Source organism: Sphaeramia orbicularis, chromosome 17, assembly GCF_902148855.1.
Source record: "Sphaeramia orbicularis chromosome 17, fSphaOr1.1, whole genome shotgun sequence".
Classification (NCBI taxonomy): domain Eukaryota; kingdom Metazoa; phylum Chordata; class Actinopteri; order Kurtiformes; family Apogonidae; genus Sphaeramia; species Sphaeramia orbicularis.
In genome coordinates this window covers 12,598,288-12,619,210 of record NC_043973.1, presented here as the reverse complement: position 1 = coordinate 12,619,210, position 20,923 = coordinate 12,598,288, and the positions used below count along the sequence as shown (strand labels likewise).

Below are 20,923 nucleotides of genomic sequence, written 5' to 3'. Positions count from 1 at the left end.
ATGAAAAAAAAGATTATATTTATGTAAAAAATATCCACTTACATAAAACCAGAGAACCTGTTATCAAGCATCATACATGTATGTTCATCACTACCAGCAATAAATTACATATCCTTCATAATTTACATGTATTTATAAAATATTGATGTGCCACAAAAGTGTTAACACTTTTTTAATGTCCTTTACAGAAAATGAATAAAATAATTTAAAAAAAAAAGACCTGCAAAACCTAGAAGAAGATAAAATAAAGCACAAAAATGCCTTGATATATCCAGTGTTGTTCAGCCTCAGTTATTTCTTATATTTAGAAACCAGCTGGTTCACTGATATTGTACCGTCTTTCGTCTGCATCCTGGTCTCAGGGTTGTGTTTGAAGGCAAAGACCAGCGCTCTCACTGTCCGTCTGTATGAACTGCTCACCAGTCGTGAGCTCTGGTGGAACACTTCTCTCTCAATGTTGTCTATAAGGCCACAGTCCTCCTGTAGGTCAGATGAGGGGGAAAAAAACAAGACATATATTATGTAGTATTCATAGTAAGTAACAACTACCTCACCTAGACCTCCCAGGTTATGTTATAGATTTTCTTTTACAAAAGAAAACTTCTGAGCTCATGAGACCTTGTAAAACCCAAAGCAGTACTCTAAAAACTTTCTAAGTTCTACATTTTTAAATTTGGTCCTTGGAGCTCATCAGTTCCTTATTTTCTCTGCACTGACTTGGAATTTGCACTTAACATTCAGAAGAGCTTGAAGATAGTCTGCAATATGTACCCTGAAAAGTTAATGATGTCAGAAATGAGCTCAGAAAAGTTTGTATTTAGTGAAACTGAGTATTGAGCTGATGAGACACAGAACAAGATGAACTGTGTTGTGCAACAAACCAAGCTATTATAATCTGTACGCTGTCAATTTCCTCAGTCCAATAAGAATAGAATAGAATAGAATAGAATAGAATAGAATAGAATAGAATAGAATAGAATAGAATAGAATAGATCTTTAATGTCACTGTCACAGGGACAATGAAAATCAGTTTAGCAGCTCTGTTCTGTTTAGCAGCAAAAACACCTAGTGCAAAAAAGACTGTATAAAAACATCACAAAATACTGAGAAATGTAGGGAATGTACAAATCTACAGGATAAAATCTTAAATGTACATATACTACTAAAGTATTCCTAAAAACTACTGAAATATTAAAAAAAAAAAAAAAAAAGCTAACTCTATACCACAGATAAGAAATATATACAATAAATAAGGACATATACAGGCAGTATAGGATTTATAGAAGGTAAGATGGAGAAAGACAAGGTGCATGTGTTGTTATTAAAAGCATCTGAAAGACTGAGATGAAATTAAGCTCAGATTAATAATTTAAGAAATTCTTAAGGGTTAGTGTTTTTTTTATTCTGTAATGAGCTGTGTCATTTGTGATTGTTATATTTTTGTAGTTTTTCTGTTCTCTTCCTTGTGTGGGTGTGTGTTCTGTCTTTCCCTCCAACAGATAGTGGTTAATGGAGGATGAGCTGCAGGTGTGGTACTGGTCTGCTGGCTGCGGCTGATTGGTGCTTCAGAGATGAGCTGGGAAATTTAAAGCCAGATCTTCCTTCCTCCCAGGAGACTCCTCTCATTCCATTCCCCCCTCTGTTCAGACCAGCCTTTTGTAATTTTTGTTCAAACTTTGTAAAATCAGCTACACAAGGAGGGAATCTTTTTCTTTAAGTTTTCTCATGTTTATCCATTAGAGTTTTGGTAAAATTGATGTATTTTGGTTTCCTTCGTTTGTGTTTGTAGATTATTATGATTCCCTACCTGATTTAATTTTTCTTTTTTTGTAAATAAATATTTCATATTGTAGTGGCGTGGTTGCTGGTCATTTGATTAATTTGCTCTTGTTTGTTAAGGGACATGGAGGGAGGGGACTCTCACACCATGTTACTTCTCGGCAACCCCTAGACCGAGGGCCGATATCCTGCATGTTTTAGATGTTTCCCTCTTCCATCACACCTGGAAGCCATTACATCGTTATCAGGCTTCTGCAGAGCACGATGATGAGCTGATCATTAATTGAACCAGGTGTGGAAGGAAGAGGGAAATATCTAAAACATGCAGGATACCGGCCCTCGAGGACCGGAGTTTGACACCTGTGCCCTAGACCGAGCGTAACAAAATGTAGTTCTAAATTGGGTGTACAGCTTTGGGAGTCCCATGAACTTGGCCACAGCTTTTTCAAGAACATCCATGACATGATTTGGGAGGTCTAGGTAGAGAATGTAGCCAGTGACCAGAATAAAAAAAAACTGTGACTGTAATGCAGTTTTGGTCATACACTCAATAAGAACAATTCAGCGGCTCTTGTCAATAAAGTGGACTTCTTTACCTTGACCTCCAAAGCTTCGGCCATTAGTCTCCTAGCATTACTCCTCAGTCCTTCAGATTGTTTGTCAGAGCGGACCTCAATAGCCGGCTTATTGGAATTCTCCTCAATGAACGTCTTCCAGTCAGTGTACACCTTTGCTGCCATTGAACTCACCTCGGGGTCCAGATGCTTTCGCATTTTGTTGACAGTGTGACCTTAAATGAGAGAAGTTTTCATAATGTGTTTAATCAGGATGACGGGCTGGGTATGGAAGAAGTTTGTAAAAAGTTGCGCTCTTCTGGATTCTAATATTGGTCTGACTGAATGAAAAAAAGTCATGACCTGAGTGTGATTTCACTACTCTCTGCAAAATTCTAAACAAGTACTCCTGCAAATGGCATAGTTTTCCATATTCATATGCCTGCCACATTGATAACACTGGTCAACAACAAATTTATTGTTTCAGTTTTTTGAGCTGATTTAGGATCATTTTGGTGTGCTGAATCCAAAAATCACATTAATTTTGCTCAATCAGGTCAGCTTTCTGAACTATGCTACATATTGGCTTTTTAACATTTTTGCTTACATTTATGGGCATTTTCACATCATATGATACAAAATTCTTTTATATTTCTTGCAATAAACGAGTTCTGAAGATTTTACTTTTGCCAATTTATGATTAATGGTTTTTTTTAATATTACAGGTGAATGAAATGGCTTCGACTAAAAGATCTTGCAAAATAAGCCTGACGTATTCTGCTACATTTGCGGTGAATACACCATTGTATCTAACAGGAATCCTGTTAGAAAATGATTTTTTTTCTCTTAAAACCTATTTTGGGTGAGAACTACAGAGTGGGGAAGCAAAATTTACTATGAACATTTGGTTGTTTTTTCTCAGCAGGCACTACGTCAATTGTTTTGAAACCAAACATATATTGATGTCATAATCATACCTAACACTATTATCCATACCTTTTCAGAAACTTTTGCCCATATGAGTAATCAGGAAAGCAAATGTCAAAGAGTGTGTGATTTGCTGAATGCACTCGTCACACCAAAGGAGATTTCAAAAATAGTTGGAGTGTCCATAAAGACTGTTTATAATGGAAAGAAGAGAATGACTATGAGCAAAACTATTACGAGAAAGTCTGGAAGATACTATTAAAGAAGAATGGGAGAAGTTGTCACCCGAATATTTGAGGAACACTTGCGCAAGTTTCAGGAAGCGTGTGAAGGCAGTTATTGAGAAAGAAGGAGGACACATAGAATAAAAACGTTTTCTATTATGTAAATTTTCTTGGGGCAAATAAATTCTCATGACTTTCAATAAAGTAATTGGTCATACACTGTCTTTCAATCCCTGCCTCAAAATATTGTAAATTTTGCTTCCCCACCCTGTATATAAAAAAATCAACTGATAAAGTCACAAAAATGTATCAATTTTGTGAGAAGATCAAATTTTTCAAAATCAAATTAGCAAAAAAACCTGACCTGATTGAGAAAAACAGATGTCATTATTGGATTTAGCGGTGCAAAATGGTCCTAATTCAGTTGAAAAAACCTAGACAACTTGTAAAAAACATTTTTTTGTAACCCAGTGTAATGCATCGGATGTGTGTCTGTCTGTCATTATTGGAATGAACCAGTGGGTGTCTCCTCAGCATCCTACCTATTTTAGTGGATTTCAGCACCTCCTTGGATGGGATCTTCTTGCTCAGTTCAGTGAGGGCTGCCAGTAGGTTTTCCTTACTCTGTTCAGGTAGCTCCAACGTGGATTTGTAGCGCAAGATGTCCTCAATCACAACCACCCTCTGAGACACACACTCCATATGAGTTCATCATGCTACAACCTCTAAATGCAGTTACAATTGTTGTGCTGAATTCTACTCCCTGCTGAAAACTGCTAACCCTTCACAAGTCAGCCATGAAGAGGACAATGTGCACCAAATTCACCCTGTCACAACTTTTTCTCTCCATACCTGTGGAGCAGTTAAGTAATTAATAATATTGTAAGATATTGCAGTTATGTTTTTTATCTGTTTAATATTAAAGAATGTACAAACTGTAAGGTATATAATGGCTACAATTTACTTAGGGGGTCAAATGAGTGGCCATTTTGGTCAAAAAAAAGTTGTAAGAAATGCCTAGAACTGTGTTGAAATAATGCCAATACATTTGTGCAAAGACTACTGATATTATTTGACAGTGGAAGCTATATTTTCAGAAATATTGGATTTTGAATAGCACGTGTATGTGAAAACTTTTGCTGGTGGACGGACGTGACATTACCCATGATGATCTGGTCAGTACCAGTACTAGGGATGTAACGATTACCGGTATAACGATAAACCACGGTAAAATTCTTGACGGTTAGTATTACTGTTTAAATTCTAATTATCATGATAACCGTGTTTGATTACCGTACTTTCAACTCAAACTTGATATGGAAAATGGTCATGTGTATGTTTGATGTTTACATGTTAATATTTGAATGTTTCTGCCACAGAAAGTACATTTTGCCTATTATTATTATTATTTTAAATTTATTTATTTATTTATTTTTTCAAAATACAACTTGGTTAAATTATTTTAGTGTGTGTATTAGTACTTTTTGAACATTTTGAGCACATTTCAACAATATCACGATAATAATGATAACCGTGATAATTTTGGTCACAATAACTGTGATATGAAATTTTCATATCGTTACATCCCTAACCAGTAATTTATTAGTAATAAACTTATATACTTACTATTGCTAATTCTCCTCTTATTCATAAATGTTAGTGTTGTGGATCTAAAACAATAACAGCTGACACAAAAACACAAAATGTGGCAGTGGACGGATGTGACATGGTTGTTACGGATCCCATCATACTGATGCTCTGCAGCCATGTCACCGTTTACACGAATGATCCCTGTGCAAAAACTAGGATCAGAATTATTTATTGTATAGTTTATCATCATACTAAAGAGTAAATAACAATATAGAATTGTTATTTCTTTATAGAAATGCTTATTATTAGAAAACTGTTGATTTAAAAAGTGACGTGTGACATTCTTAATGTATGTATTGGCGTAACATACGAGGGCTGTTCAATAAGTTCATGGCCTCATCCAGAACAGAACAACACAGACTGATAATTTATATTTTATTTTTCAACATAATCTCCATTTACAGCAATGCACTTGGTCCACCGATGTTCAAGCATCACTATTCCATCACAAAAGAATGTAACATCCTGTATTATAACAACCAGTATTTCTGGGTGAGGCCATGAACTTATTGAACAGCCCTCGTAAGCAGGATGGATCAGCACCATACTCCATATTGCAACCTGTAAAAATAAAACATGTGATATGTAGGATATAATCTTGTAAGAAAAACTGGGGAATCTAAAAGAATAGGATATTTGTTTTTCAGGTAAATTCAGTTCAAATATAACTTGGCCATTTGTGACATGAAAATATAGCATTAATTGAGATGCAATTGGACACTTTTGAGCTGAAAATATAGTTCATATGACCATCAACATGTTACAACAGAACTGAAATCCTGTAAATTTGCATAACTTGCATTTACCAACACAAAGTTCCTTTGGGGATTCACTTATATTGATTTCTTATGCACAAAGACATAAATAAGACCTCTACGCAAATTTTAGCCGATAAAGCTTTTTAAAGTTAAATCTTAGAGCCACAACACACAAAATATGTAATAATAAAAACAGATACTGCCGAAAACTACATCACTTGCGGCTAGGGATGCAGTTTTCGGCAGGGAGCAGAATTCGGCACCAGATACTGCTGAAAACTGCATCCTCTATTCAAAAAAGACTGCCAAACTAAAGAAGTGAAATGACTTGAGCAGCTCATATTTGGAGCTATTCTGGTGTGACAGAGTGAATTTGGTGCACTTTGTCCTCTTCATGGCTGACTTAGGAAGGGGGAGCTGTTTTCAGCAGGGAGCAGAATTCGGCACAACACCTAACACCCATATTAGCCTTCAGCTTAGGACTCACCCGTAAAGACTCGATAGTAGCTTGCTTGTAGACCTTTACATTGGTCTTTGTTTTTTTCGGAGTCTCTCCCTTGGGAAGCTTAACCACAAACTTATCCATATTGAAACAGTGACTGTGGAGATATTTAAAGCCGGCAACAAAACTGTGGCTTAATAACGGGAACACCGGGCTATGCACAGACAACTGATGCTAAAGCTAACTAGAGTTAGCAGCTGTAGCGTTATCGAATTTACAAGCCCTTCTAACACTTACTTACTTATGAAATTGTATGTTTAAATGCGGCATTAACTCGTATACATAAAACCACTATCGCCAACTCCAGCAGTTAAACTATTACCTAACATAATTAATAAATATAGTGTCTGGTGGAGCTAGCCTGGAAACAGGAGGAAGTAAACACTAGATGGGGATGTTGCATTCAAAACTATCAGAAATACAGGAATTAAAAATGAAGTCAATAACTACAGATTAATATATGGGTTAAGATACTCGACACCATTAAGATAGCTGTAGAACAAAATAAATAATATTACAAGAACAAAGTAATATCCTTCATTTTCTACATTGTACGGCATTAAAGATAGTTTACTTCTTACAGTGCATGAAATTTCTTTTGTGCCGTTTTCTCCAGTGACAAAGATTAAACAAAGTAGTATACGTGTGAAGCGAACCAACACACACAATCTGTAATTTGTAATTTATTTATTTTACACAATGACAGCGTAAAATAATACATTTACCTCAAAGCCAGGAAAGATCCTTGTGCCAGGTTTTAACAAAAGCTGAAAATTTTGATCTGAAATCCATAGACAGGTTGATATTGAACAAAGCTACAGTTTCACAGATCTATTATCTGTGCTGTTTATGTATAAAAACACGCACTATAGTAAAAACTGGAGAATTAAAGTTCCTTGAACGTCCCTAAAAATGTGTTTTTAATTTGTTTGTTCGTTTTACATTAATGGTGGGGTATAATAATAAATATATTAACTTCGCTTTAAAATATCAACACATTCGGTAAACCGTGAAGATTTATAATTAAAACGCATTTATCATATCCATAGCCTAGTATAAGAATTGAGGAATTTCCTAGGGACATTAAAAGCAGCAAACACCAAGTCGCAGTATCGCGTGAAGAGCACTTCACGCGAGATAGCAAGGCGATTAAGGAGGAGGAAGAGCGTGTTGTTTGTTTAGGTTTTCGCAGACAAAATGGGGACTCTTTCCTCCATTATTTGCGTTTTTGGACTTTCTGTCCTGCTTGCCTGTACATCAGCGTCGACAGATGTGTTCGATAGCGTTTTGGGGAACACGGCATCTTGCCATAAGTCATGCGAAATGACATACAGTTTACACACTTATCCACGGGTAAGTACCTGACTAAGTATGCAGTATTATGCTAACGTCTGCTATCGCCTGTGAGTTAAATACGCACAGAGGGTTATTATGTGTCGAACAAAAAAGGCTTGGGCTTAACTATATGTCACTTTTACGTGTGTTATTTTAGCTGTGTAAAAGTTAACCAAGTGAGCCATGTTCGACGGATGCGGATATTTGCTGTAGTATTCAACTGGTCTTTTTTGTTTGTTTTGACTCGCAGGAGGAGGAACTGTACGCCTGTCAAAGAGGCTGTCGTCTGTTTTCAATCTGCCAGTTTGTTCGTGACAGTGAAGACTTGAACCAAACCAAGTCCGAGTGTGAATCAAGTAAGCCTCGCGCTCAGCCTGGGACCGCAGCTCGCGCAGGCCCACATGACATGGCGTACATCAGTGTTTTCACATATACTATTGAGCTGCTAACACACCTCCACACATGCCATCAGTCCACAATCACACAACCCAGGCAAACAATAGGTGTGTCACTCACAACACGTCTTTGTCCTCTGCTGTTTTTGTCACTTTGTTGAACCATCTGTTGCTGTTCTGAATTTCCACAGCCTGTCACGAAGCTTACACCCAGTCAGATGAGCAGTATGCATGCAACCTGGGCTGTCAGAATCAGATGCCTTTTGCTGAACAGCGGCATGAGCAGGTATGGAAATGCACCACCACCACCACCTCATCCAGGGTTCAAACCTGCCGAATTCTACTCCCTACCAAAAACTGCTCCCCTTTCCTAAGTCAGCCATGGAGAGGACAATGTGCACAACTTTTTCTCCTTTCTGAATGTAGGGCACAGGTGTCAAACGTGTGGCCCGAGGGCCAAATCCGGCCTGCCAAAGGGTCCAGTCTGGTCAGGGACGTGCACAGGATTATAGAGGGGCAGGGGCTCAAAGTCACAAAAGGGCAGTATGTGTGCACCAAATTTTTTTCAGGCCTTAATAACACAATATGTGGCTTAATGTAAAATTAATAAAGTAGCCATCGATAACAACAACAACATAGTAGTGTATATTGTGTAGCTGTGAGTGATGCAATTGCTGTTTCTTTTGTGTCATCAAATTATTGTCAAAATGTATCATAATACTGAGGTTTGGAGGACACGCGATTCAGCTACAATTCTAAAAAGCAATAAAACATTGGCTTATTATCAGGCTATGTATTGTTGAAGATAAAGATTGTAACACATGAACATTCAACTATGAAACATTGAACACTGACAAAAATATAGAAATAAATACTAGAAAAACAGTCCTGTTTAGTCTGTAGAGAAAGCCTGCATGCCTACAGGACTGCAGTCAACATTTTGATCTCAGTGATTTGTTGTTGATGTAGCATAGCTAACATAGTCTGAGATCTGAGATTAGCTACACAATAAACTACAACAATTTCCTGACTCCCCAAAACCGAGTCATAACTTCCAAACTGGTAAGCTAAGGCTAATATGATATTTTTCCCAAGGTGCACATTAATGCAGCTTTCATTTAAAAAAAAAAAAAAAAATTACAGGCTGCACATAAACCAGTCCTACTGTGACTGCTGTTTGAGTTAACTGTTCCTACTGTAGAAACATTCACAGCAGCAAAGGCACAATAAACTCAGTATCTGGAAACAAATGTAAATTGTCAGTAAAATCAAGCGGAGTGAATGATTCTGTTTCTGTGATTCAATACATTCAAGTAATGTTGGAGGGGGGGCTTGATAAGCCACAAAGGTTGAAGTCAATCCACTGTCCCGTCTCGTCTGTGCAGTAACTACACAGTGGAGATGTGACCACGGCTTTTACTCCTCTTGCTCGCTCTCTCTCTTTCTCCGGACAAGCGTGTGCGCATGCAGCATGGGGAAGCCCCGCCCCTCAGTGACAGACAGCGGACAGAGAAGCGGCATCAGACTCAACACGCATACAATACCATAACGCGCTATTACAAGGAAATGTGTACGGTAGATAACCATGGCATTTTTATGCAGCCGTTTTCTTTTACATTCTTATGCAGAACAGGAATTTATTTATTTTTTAAAAGTAAAAAGGGCACTTTTTGTACAAGGCAAAGAAGGCAGGTGCTCAAGCCCCCTTTGGGCCCTATGTGTGCACATGCCTGAGTGTGGCCCCTGGGATGAATTTGAAAAATGCAAAAATTACACTAAGATATTCACAGTCATTTTTGTTCAGGTTCCACATTCAGACCAATTCAATCTCAAGTGTGTCAGACCAGTAAAATACTATCATAATAACATGTAAATAATGACAATTCCAAATTTTTCTCTTTGTAAACGTAAATATTTTCATGTATTTTCAGTAAACAAAGAATAATTTTGCAAAAAACGTGAATAACCTGAACAAATATGAACAACCTGAAATGTCTTAAGAGAAGTAAGTACAGTTTTAACAAGATTCTGTCTGTTATTTTAAATGTTTTGTGTATTTGTTGATCCACTGTGATCTGTACGTTATAATGTACATGTGTAAAATGATAAACTGAGGCAGAATATTGTTAAAATTACATTCATTTTTTTCAGTTTGTTCATGTTATTCACATTGTTTGAAAGGATAGTTTGTAGATGTAAACATTTTCATAATGTAAATTCACTGTTTTCGCTCTTAAACATAGAGAAAAGTTTGGAGTTGACATTATTTACATATTTTTATGTTATTTTTTGACTGGTTTGTCCCAGTTCAGATCAAATTTAGCTGAATGTGGCCTCTGAACTAAAATGAGTTTGACACCCCTGCTGTAGGGTATGAAATTAACTGTGAATTATTCAACCTCTTAACACCATCATAGCTGTGTAGCAATTAAGTAATTAATAATATTGAAAGATAATGCAGTTATATTTTTTTATATGTTTAATATTAAAGAATGTACAAACTGTAAGGTTTATAAAACTTTCTAAAGTTAAATCTTAGATACACAACACACAAAATACATAACAATAAAAACAGATACTAACGAAAACTATATCCTCCATAGCTAGGGATGCAGTTTTAAGCAGGGAGCAGAATTCGGCATCGGATATTGCAGAAAACTGCATCCCCCCTCAGAATTAGCTTGTGAAGCTAAAGGAGTGAAATTACTTTAGCAGCTCACATTTGGAGCTATTCTGGTGTTACAGGGTGAATTTGGTGCACATTGTCCTTTTCGTGGCTGACTTAGGAAGGGGGAGCTGTTTTCGGCAGCTGCTGCACAATGCAGTTTTCCGCAGGGATTTTGGCGCAACAAACCCTACCACTATCCACACACATACCACCAGTCACGCTCCACCTTAACCCATAAAGGCAAGGCACCTTTACTTGTATAGCACAATTCATACACAGGGCAGTTCACAGTGCATTGCAAGAATTGAAAAGAGACAGGTTAAAAACACACAATTATAATCAAAACATAATCAATAAAACATAATCAAGTAAAATAAAGTAAAAGAGAAGAGTGCAGATAGAACCCTTTCATTTGTTATATGCACAGTTGAACAGAGCCGTTTTCAGCCTAAAGACCCAAATAGTCACCATCGACCAAAACTACCTACTGATCTAAAATGTTTATGGGTCATATTTCGCTACACCCACTTTTATTAGTCTTTAGTACATTTATTTGTGTATTTGGACCCTAATAGTTCATAAAGTTTGCATTTGAACCCTCCAGGTGCTGCAAAGCAATCTTCATATTAGTTCTGGCAAGAATCGAGTGGATTTCTCCAACCTGTTTCAATTCCTGCTTAATTTGTTATGTTTTGTAACTAGTTACAGCATGACATTTGCATGTATAGGGTGAAGACTTCCGATAAACATTTCTCCGAGTACACCATAATTGTTTGTCAGCAGCAGCGGTTGTAGTCAAAACTGAAAATATGTCCAAATTTAGAGCTGATTACCTAAAATGTTTAGTTGTTGGTTGTATTAATGAAGACAAGTAGCTGAACAGGACAGAAAGCGTGGTCAACAACCTGGAGGGGGTGAGGCATGAAGTGGCTCATTTGCATTTAAAGGGCCAGCGCTCAAAACAACCTTTCTGGTGTCATTGCTCAGAAATAGGTTTGAAGATGGACCTGTGGAGTTGAATTTAAGAAGAATTCAGACCCAAGCAGAGCATTTACAGTTTATGTAGACCACAGGGAAATGTTTTAAGAGGCATAATTCAATTTAAAAAAGCAAAATATCACTCCTGTAATACCAGTTGATCCACCAATTCTATCAATACATGTATATAATTTGTGTAAGATACAGTTTGTCGTCTTTTCATGGTCATCACATATGATCCATTTGGACGTTCAGAGGCTCTGTAGTGAACGTGGAAACACCGTCATCTTCTACAACAGTGATTCACCAGTTAAACCCATGGAGTTTGATAAATTATAGCGGATGGAGACACTTGTTTTATGTCCAGTTAATGATAGATTTTTATGAAAAAGTCCCTTTTTCTTCAGTTTTGATAAATAACCTTTGAATTTACTCTGAGCTTTGACGGACATCTACATGATCAGTGAATTAAATATAGGGGAAAATGTGATTTACACCAAAAAATGGAAAATACAGAGTATAATATTATAATAAACTGTGATAAATCCCTTAAGAAATAGGTTGAATAGAGAAATTAATTTGGGAACTCCCACAAAAGTAGCACTGGGTCTTTATGGGTTAAAACATCATCAGTACAGTTAGGACAGTTTCCAACATGAACAAATTACCGTTAAATTGCCACAGTCAGACATGTGGTTTGACGTGAAATGCTGTGAACATCCCGAAAGAATATCAATGAGAACGAATGCTTTTATGTTACTTCATTGTGGAGAATGATGTCTAATTCTAATCTAGTGAATGTGAAAACCTTGTGGAGGCGCTGATGATGAGTTACTGGAACACTTGAGAACACACATTCAAAGATTTCAGGAGTTTTAATTGGTATCAAGTAGGAGATGTCATTTTAGCAAGAATTATATTTTTTTTTTATTTAATAAGTCTGAGTAAATAACTGGTGCAGTCAGTCAGTGTGCACCCTTTATTTCCAACCAACTAAAAAAAGAGGGAAAAACAAGAAAAATTAATCCAACCCCACATTCTTATTAAATGTATTTGACTGTAGGGGATATCTAACATGACCAGCTTGTACCGGAAGATAGTGTCTCTTGTTATTGCTTGCAAATAACAAATTATTATTAATTGTGGAACAGAAATCCCCAAAATACAATATTGTGCATTAGATTTTAGTTCAGTTTTAAATCTGTCAGTGGATAATGTTATGCATAAACCTTGTAAATCATGCACCTATCTCCAGCATTACTGAATGCCTATAAAGAACCATTTTAGTTTTATGCATTAATCCAGTTTTGTTGATAGGCCATTCTTTCTGCTCATAACCGAGTTGGAATCTATAATTTCATGGATATGATCGGGGCTCACAAAAGACTATAAATAATCATGTAGTCATGTGCCAGTAAGACAAATATTACGCCTACTCGTAATGTCAACATCAGCTGTTTTGTTTTGTACCTTGTAAAGGTTAAAAATATAAAAATAAAAGATTTACAGACAAATATTTTAAATTGATGATGGTGACGGTGAAGGGTAAAACACGGTGGCTGACAAGGGCCAAACACATTGCAACAGCCCTATGCGTCTCAGTTAGAGAAAACAGCTGCAAACAGACACAATGCAAATTCACAAACTCAAACACAAGTTTAAACAAGGTACAAAAAGAAGAACATGGTGCAAATGAAAAAGTGTGCCGCAAGAAACAAAAACAAAATCAAATGCTCTGCAAGTAAAGAAATGATGCAACCAAGAAAACATCTGCAAATGAAAAACACTGCATAACCAGTCACTATAACGGAAGTGTTCCAAACCTGCAGCCAGCCAGTGTTTATAGACAACAGACTAGTGTCAAATAGAATCAAATAAATCACATGACCGCACTACACCATAACTTCAATTTGTTCCCACTGTAGTTTGACACAGTCAGTCAGCTGTTCTCCGTTTCTCTCTCTCTCCATCCTGTGTGTCTCTGCATTGAGCTGTTCTGCTGACAGCGCCCCCTACAGGTTTGGAGCACTTCTGTTGTAGTCACTGGTTATGCAGCGTTTTTCGTTTGCAGATGTTTTCTTGGTTTTAATCATTTTGCGCTTTGCATCATTTCTCTGTTTGCAGAGCATTTGGTGAATATGCATGTGTTTTTGTTTCTTGCTGCATATTTTTTCATTTGCACCACATTCCTCTTTTTGTGCCTCATTTAGTCTTGTGTTTAAGTGTGTGAATTTTCATTGTTTCTGTATTTGCAACTGTTTTCTCTAACTGAGACGCATTGGACCGTTGCAATGTGTTTGGCCCTTGTCGGCCACCGTAGTAAAATACATGAGAAATCTAGGAAAAACAGGAGGGTCAAAGGTAAGATTGTCCAGTTACCAGAGTTATTATTAAAACCTAAACAAGGACCAAAACTAAACTTTGCAGCGATAAATAATCTCCTTAAATGAAATACAAGAGCAAATTTCAATTTTCAAATCCATGAAGATTAAATAAATATTCATTGATCAATACAACATAAATTAAAATTAAATGAAGTTGCAGGAAAAAGCAGTTTTATTTCTGTTTCTCACTTTTTAAAGTTTCTACTGCTCATTTAGTTGCAGATGCTGATGACTGAGCTTTACTGTGTTTGTGCAGTTTTGATGGAAAAATGGCACTGTACAGTAATTTTTAATATAAAACAATGATTTGTAAATAATACTTGTCATCATGTATTCCTCTTATTTTCCATTTTACAGACTTCCTATATCATGGTGTGGTAGTTATAATATCTAGAAAAAGTAAAGCTGAATGGGGGGGTTAAAATAAAGGTTTGTGTGCATTGAAATTAAATTGAGATCCGTGATGAAACTGACGTTAAATGTTTGTATTTTATTTCTGCTATAATCACTCTGACAACCACAGTGTTTAACGTCCTGGGTGTTTGTGTTTTCAGTTGGAGGCCATGATGCCCAGGATTCACCTGCTCTACCCCCTGACCCTGGTCCGAGGGTTCTGGGAAGACGTGATGAGTCAGGCCCACAGCTTCATCACTTCCACATGGACGTTCTACCTCCAGGCCGATGACGGCAAACTTGTCATTTTCCAGGTTACACTTAATTCTGTGTCTAAACCAGGTATATTCAGACATGTACATGACGCTAATTTTCAAACACTTTTCTGTTTTACAGTCTACACCACAGATACTGTACTCCCAGTTCGTAGTGGAGAAAGATGTCAAAGAGGAACCTCCGAAGAGTTGTAAGTCTCCACTCCCTCTCCTTGAGAAATCCAGTTCAACAAGACATAAAAATAATTCGATGCGTATGTAACTTCCTGTTTCTCATTGTCAAGTCCATGGGTTAAGCAGCCCAGTTTACAAAGAATACCATCGCACTTTAATCCAAGAGAGAGACAGAGATGTAACCGGCGACCGCAGCTATGACGATGAGTACAACATCTTCAGCTGTTTGTCGAAGTACGTCAGTATTTATCTGCACAGACAAACAAACTTAGATGGTTTAACTCACGGTAGAATGTGACATTAACCACATCCAGCACTTAATCCCAAATCCAACTAACCCAGTGTTTGTACTTGTTCTCCTCAGGAACCCCTGGCTACCAGGCTGGATTCTGACCACAACTCTGGTCTTGTCAGTGTTGGTCCTGATCTGGATCTGCTGTGCCACTGTGGCGACTGCTGTGGATCAATATGTACCAGCTGAGGTAAGTCTGTGGCTTTACTTTTCACTGTCTCTGGACATGCATACATACACACATACATGTATACATCGGCTAAAATTTATTTAGGGGGTCAAATCAGTGGCCATTTTTGTCAAAAAAAAAAGTTGTAAGAAATGCATAGAACTGTGTTGAAATAATGCTAATACATTTGTGCACAGACTACTGATATTATTTGACAGTGGAAGCTCTATTTTCAGAAATATTGGATTTTGAATAGCACGTGTATGTGAAAACTTCTGCTGGTGGACAGACATGACATTACCCATGATGATCTGGTCAGTACCAGTACTTTATTAGTAATAAACTTATATACTTACTATTGCTAATTCTCCTCTTATTCATAAATGTTAGTATTGTGGATCTAAAACAATAACAGTTGACACAAAAACACAAAATGTGGCAGTGGACGGATGTGACATGGTTGTTACAGATCCCATCATACTGATGCTCGGCAGCCATGTCACCGTTTCCACAAATGATCCCTGTGCAAAAACTAGGATCAGAATTATTTATTGTATAGTTTATCATCATACTAAAGAGTAAATAACAATATAGAATTGCTATTTGTTTATAAAAATGCTTATCATTAGAAAACTTGATTTAAAAAGTGACGTGTGACATTCTTAATGTATGTATTGGCGTAACATAAGCAGGATGGATCAGCACCATACTCCATATTGCAACCTGTAAAAATCAAACGTGATATGTAGTATATAATCTTGTAAGAAAAACTGGGGAATCTAAAAGAACAGAATATTTGTTTTTCAGGTAAATTCAGTTCAAATATAACTTGCCCATTTGTGACATGAAAATATAGCATTAATTGTGATGAAATTGGACATTTTTGAGCTGAAAACATAGTTCATATGACCATCAACATGTTGCAACAGAACTGAAATCCTGTAAATTTGCATAACTCGCATTTACAAACACAAAGTTCCTTTGGGGATTCACTTATATTGATTTCTTATGCACAAAGACAGAAATAAGACCTCTAAGCAAATTTTAGCCGACATACATACATACATACATACATACATGTGCCAGCTGCTACATTATCTTTGTGTTGGTGTATGTGGGCACATTTACACTATCTGACCAATTACGGACAGGCGCACACACTCCATCCCTTATTTTGGACCTATCAGTGAATCATCATGGTTGTAGTGTAAGGTGAGCTGGATTCAGGATTGCAGCCTGTGTTTTCACAAGCTCATTCTAATAAATGTGTCCTGAATTACACATTCAGAAAGTCCTCCGACTGTTCCTCAGTCTTCAGTGTCACTATACACTGGCTCACACACAGAAATCCTCATCATTAAAAATGACTGGTTATGAATATAGAAAGTAACTGACTCTTAGAATAGACCCCTTAGACCAGGGGTGTCAAATGTATTTCCCCTGAAAAGTTTTCAATCGGGATAAATTTGGAAAAATGCAAAAATTACACTGAAGATATTTTAACAGTCAAGGATGTGGAGCTTGTTTAAGTTCAGGGGCCACATACGGTCCAACTAAAATAATAGCATAATAACTGATAAATAATGACTCTAAATTTTCTTCTTGGTTTAATGTGGAAAAAAATAACATTACACTATGAAAATATTTACATTTACAACCTATCCTTTAACAATAAAATGTAAATAACGTGAAGAAATATGAACAAACCTGAAATGTCTAAAAAATAATTAAGTGCAATTTTAACAATATTCTGCCTGTCACTAAATGTTTTGTACATTTGTAGATCCACTGCGATCTGTAAGTTGTGTTAATAATAAGCTGAGACATAATATTGTGGAAGTTGTTGTTATTTTAGTTCCAAAATGTTAACAATATTATGCCTGTTACCACATGTTTGTGTGACATTGTGTGTACTGCACATGTACACTTGATAAGTTGAGGCATGATATTGTTAAAATGGCGCTTATTTTTCTTACAAAATGTTAGTTTTTTCAGGTTATTCCCACCTTTCACATTTTTGTGAAATGGTAGTTTGTAAAGGTAAATATTTTCATGACTTATTTTATTTATCTGAACTAAAATGCGTTTGACGTTCCTGCCTTAGACCTTGGATTACATGAACTAATATATGGCTCCATTGCAAGAGAACTGTGCCAGACCAATGTTTCTGTTCCTTTATTTTGGAATGAAAACTGATTTCACAAAGGTTTAAGTTTGTATTCTTAATCTCTCACATTCACTTCTGTACTTTCTTGGTGTTGATATTTCACTTTATGGTGTCTTCACTGGTATCAGGTAGAGATATTCAACAGCAACTAATAACACAGCTTTGTTACAAAAGAAGAAATATACAGGAGGTGAAATACTGGGGGGACAAAACAGAGTTCTTTTCTTTGACTGTAGGAAAGACTAAAGGCCAGGATTAGAAGAAAAAGGGGGAAATGTAGTCCTTTAAGAGCTGCTTTCAGTGTAGCTCTGTTGTTGAAGGGTAAAGCTGCAATAGAACAATATATTAGCTTTAATTTAAAGTCAATTTAAGGGCAGAAATATCGAGAGACAGAAAAAATGCAGTATATATTTGAGAGCTCAAGTTACAATATACTGCTAATTTAATCAATAAAAACCCTCTGTTTGCGCCAAGGTGCTAATTAATGTTAGATAACTTAGCGCACAGTTTCTAACAAAATAAGATGTTTGAGTATTACATCTAAGTTAATCATTTTAGTTTTAAGTTAATGCTGAGTTAATACTGTTTACTCCATGAAGAAAACATCACTGTTTGTTGCAAGAGACAAGTTTCTCTTTCTATGCTAACGGTTTTGTGCCAAAATAACTAATGCTAATCAGAGAGAGCAGAGGGTTTTAAAGAAATGAAGCTAACTCTATATTGTCATTGTATTTATTGTAGTTCTTCCTGTTTACTTCACTGTTATGTCAGAGCTGTTTGTAAGAAAAATGTGTCTCCTTTTGCAGAAAATCTTAAATTAAAATACACACTACACATTATTTCTTGCTTGTTTATTTGTGGTCTTGGTCTACAAGAAACCTTAAATTCTGTATATAATATGTACGGTCTAATTCATAGGCTGTGCTGCTTTTAAATTAAGATAAATTAAAAGTTAAAAGACATCAATTTGAGGATATTTTCCATAGGTACATTTCGATATTTTCAATTTTTCTGAAAGTTTGACAGAAGGAGCTTAAGTCAAGATGGTCTTACATATTTAACGTACATGTCACAGCCAGTTTAACTCAGCGTTCGTCTGTTTCGTTTTCAGAAACTGAGTATTTACGGCGACAGCGACTACATCAACGAAAAGAAACTGATTCCGTACCCTGCCTCCTCCCTCCTCATCATCACCTCTAAGGCCCCCGAGGAAGAGGCCGGACCGCTGCCCTCCAAAGTGGACCTGGGCCAGTCCAACATCTAGAAGCCAAAGCTGTAGCAGAGAAGGGATCTCCTCCTTGGATCAGTAATCTGTAGATGATTTGTATCTTGCAGTACGAGGCCCGTGCTGCTCGTGGTCTAAACAGGGGTAACTACTTGTAGTTTTTTTTTATTTCCTGACATAATGTCTCGTCTCCCTTTTTTGAAGCTTCTTAAAACTGAAGTGATAGAGTTTTTTTCTGTATATTGGTAAAACAGAGGCATTATAGTATTGTGACGGCAGCCTAATAGGATTCTGGGATTATACTTCGATTTTGATGTGCGCTTTAGATCCCACTTGGTGTGCTTATTTTATTGAACAATGTTTAAATGAACTCTTTGTGACTTGAAGTGATATTGGTTTCGCCTAAACCCTCGACTTTTGGTAAACTAGATTGTGCTAATATGTCGCACTCTTCCTGTTTGTACGCCAGTGACTTCCAGATGATGCTGAATTTTACAATAAAATTCTAATGCTTTTAATCTGAAACTGTTGTAGGTCTATAATTGTTTCTCTCATAACTGTTCAGTTCTCAATGCTGTCTGAAACTTAGGCAGGATACATTTTGTTTCTGTACCCCGCCTTCGCCCCTATGTAGCTGGGATAGGTTCCAAGTGACCCCCATGACCCTAGTGAGGATAAAGTGGGTTCAGAGAATGAATGAAAGAATATTTGTTTCTCCTGTGTTATGCTTTATCTCGAGTTCTTACTTTTTCTATTAGGTTACGTTCAGACTGCAGGCAAATGTGGCCCAAATCCGATTTTTGTTTTTGTTTTTTCCATATGTGCCATATTTGAACAGCACAAATCTGATTTTTTTTTCAAATCTGACCCAGGCCACTTTCATATGTGGTCCTAAATCCAATACGTATCTGATATTTTGCAATACGACGTCAGTCTGAATTTCAGTCTGCATTTATCCGACCTTTACGTTATTGAAATGCGACAAACATCACAATTCTGCGTCCCAGGAGGAGGAGCAGCAGGAAAAACACATTTACTAATGTAAACACAATGTGTGCCTGCGTGGCCATGTATTACATCAGGACCTCTTTTGTTCATGCGGGTCACTTCAGGGTCGCATTCAGTCCATACTCAAAACCGATAGAAATCACATTTAATGTGATGATGAGCACACAAAAAAATTGGATTTGACCAAAAAATCCGAATAGTGCACTAAGACCTGCTGTCTGAATGTAATCTTAGATTACTGTTACTTTTTGTTTTTTGTTGGGTTTTTTTTACCCGCCATCACCCCCCCCTCTTCGGAGGACAACTTTATTTTTAACTTACAGCTTGTGTTTAAGTAACAGTCTCAAACTTTATATTCACATGTTCATCCGTTCTTGCTCGTATACGTATACATAGAGGGAGGGCTCATATAGACGAAAGTGTACAGGGACAGGACGAGATAAAACAGACATAAGGCAAGACTGGTACAAGCCAGCAAAGTGGCTGCTGTTGAAAACATAACCAAACGTGAAAGACAACAAGTAAGACAAGACAAAAACATACTGATTACATATTCATCATTATATGTGTGTGTGTGTGTGTGTGTGTGTGAGGAGAGGGGACCAAACAGAGAGGGGCTCTACTGCTGGGTGTTGCATGGTGGTGGTTCGGTTTAGGTTTGATATGTTCTAAAAAGGGGAGAAGAAAGCGGAGGGGGAAGAAAAAGGGAGAAGAAAGTGGTGAAGACCCCCTCAGGAGAACACCAACAATACCTTAGAGCAGGGGTGTCAAACTCAGATCCTCGAGGGCCGGTATCCTGCATGTTTTAGATGTTTCCCTCTTCCAACAAACCTGATTCAAATGATAAGCCTGTCATCCAACTCTGCAGAAGCCTGATAACGACCGTCAGGTGTGCTGGAAGAGGGAAACATCTAAAACATGCAGGATACTGGCCCTCGAGGACCGGAGTTTGACACCTGTGCCTTAGAGTATAATCTCCAAGGTCGTATTTTTATTTCACTTGGATCCAGACTGATGGCAGGGTTCATACAGGTGCTTGAAATCCTTGAAAATGCTTGAATTTCAA

General features: G+C 37.0%; 2 protein-coding genes across 2 annotated transcripts; one reads left to right on the top strand and one right to left on the bottom strand.

The window, feature by feature from the left end:
• Positions 1 to 4: 4 nt before the first annotated feature.
• tceanc2 (transcription elongation factor A (SII) N-terminal and central domain containing 2) lies at positions 5 to 6,784 on the bottom strand. The gene is made up of 4 exons (XM_030161349.1): positions 6,380 to 6,784; positions 4,027 to 4,168; positions 2,376 to 2,569; positions 5 to 480 (listed from the first exon to the last, which is right to left on the bottom strand). The coding sequence occupies exons 1-4, from the start codon at positions 6,476 to 6,478 to the stop codon at positions 292 to 294; spliced, it is 624 nt and encodes a 207-aa protein (XP_030017209.1). The 5' UTR covers positions 6,479 to 6,784; the 3' UTR covers positions 5 to 291.
• Positions 6,785 to 7,521: 737 nt separating this feature from the next.
• Positions 7,522 to 19,374, top strand: tmem59 (transmembrane protein 59). The gene is made up of 8 exons (XM_030159812.1): positions 7,522 to 7,747; positions 7,980 to 8,085; positions 8,316 to 8,410; positions 14,709 to 14,861; positions 14,944 to 15,013; positions 15,107 to 15,230; positions 15,361 to 15,478; positions 18,736 to 19,374. The coding sequence occupies exons 1-8, from the start codon at positions 7,592 to 7,594 to the stop codon at positions 18,886 to 18,888; spliced, it is 975 nt and encodes a 324-aa protein (XP_030015672.1). The 5' UTR covers positions 7,522 to 7,591; the 3' UTR covers positions 18,889 to 19,374.
• The last annotated feature ends 1,549 nt before the right edge of the window (positions 19,375 to 20,923 follow it).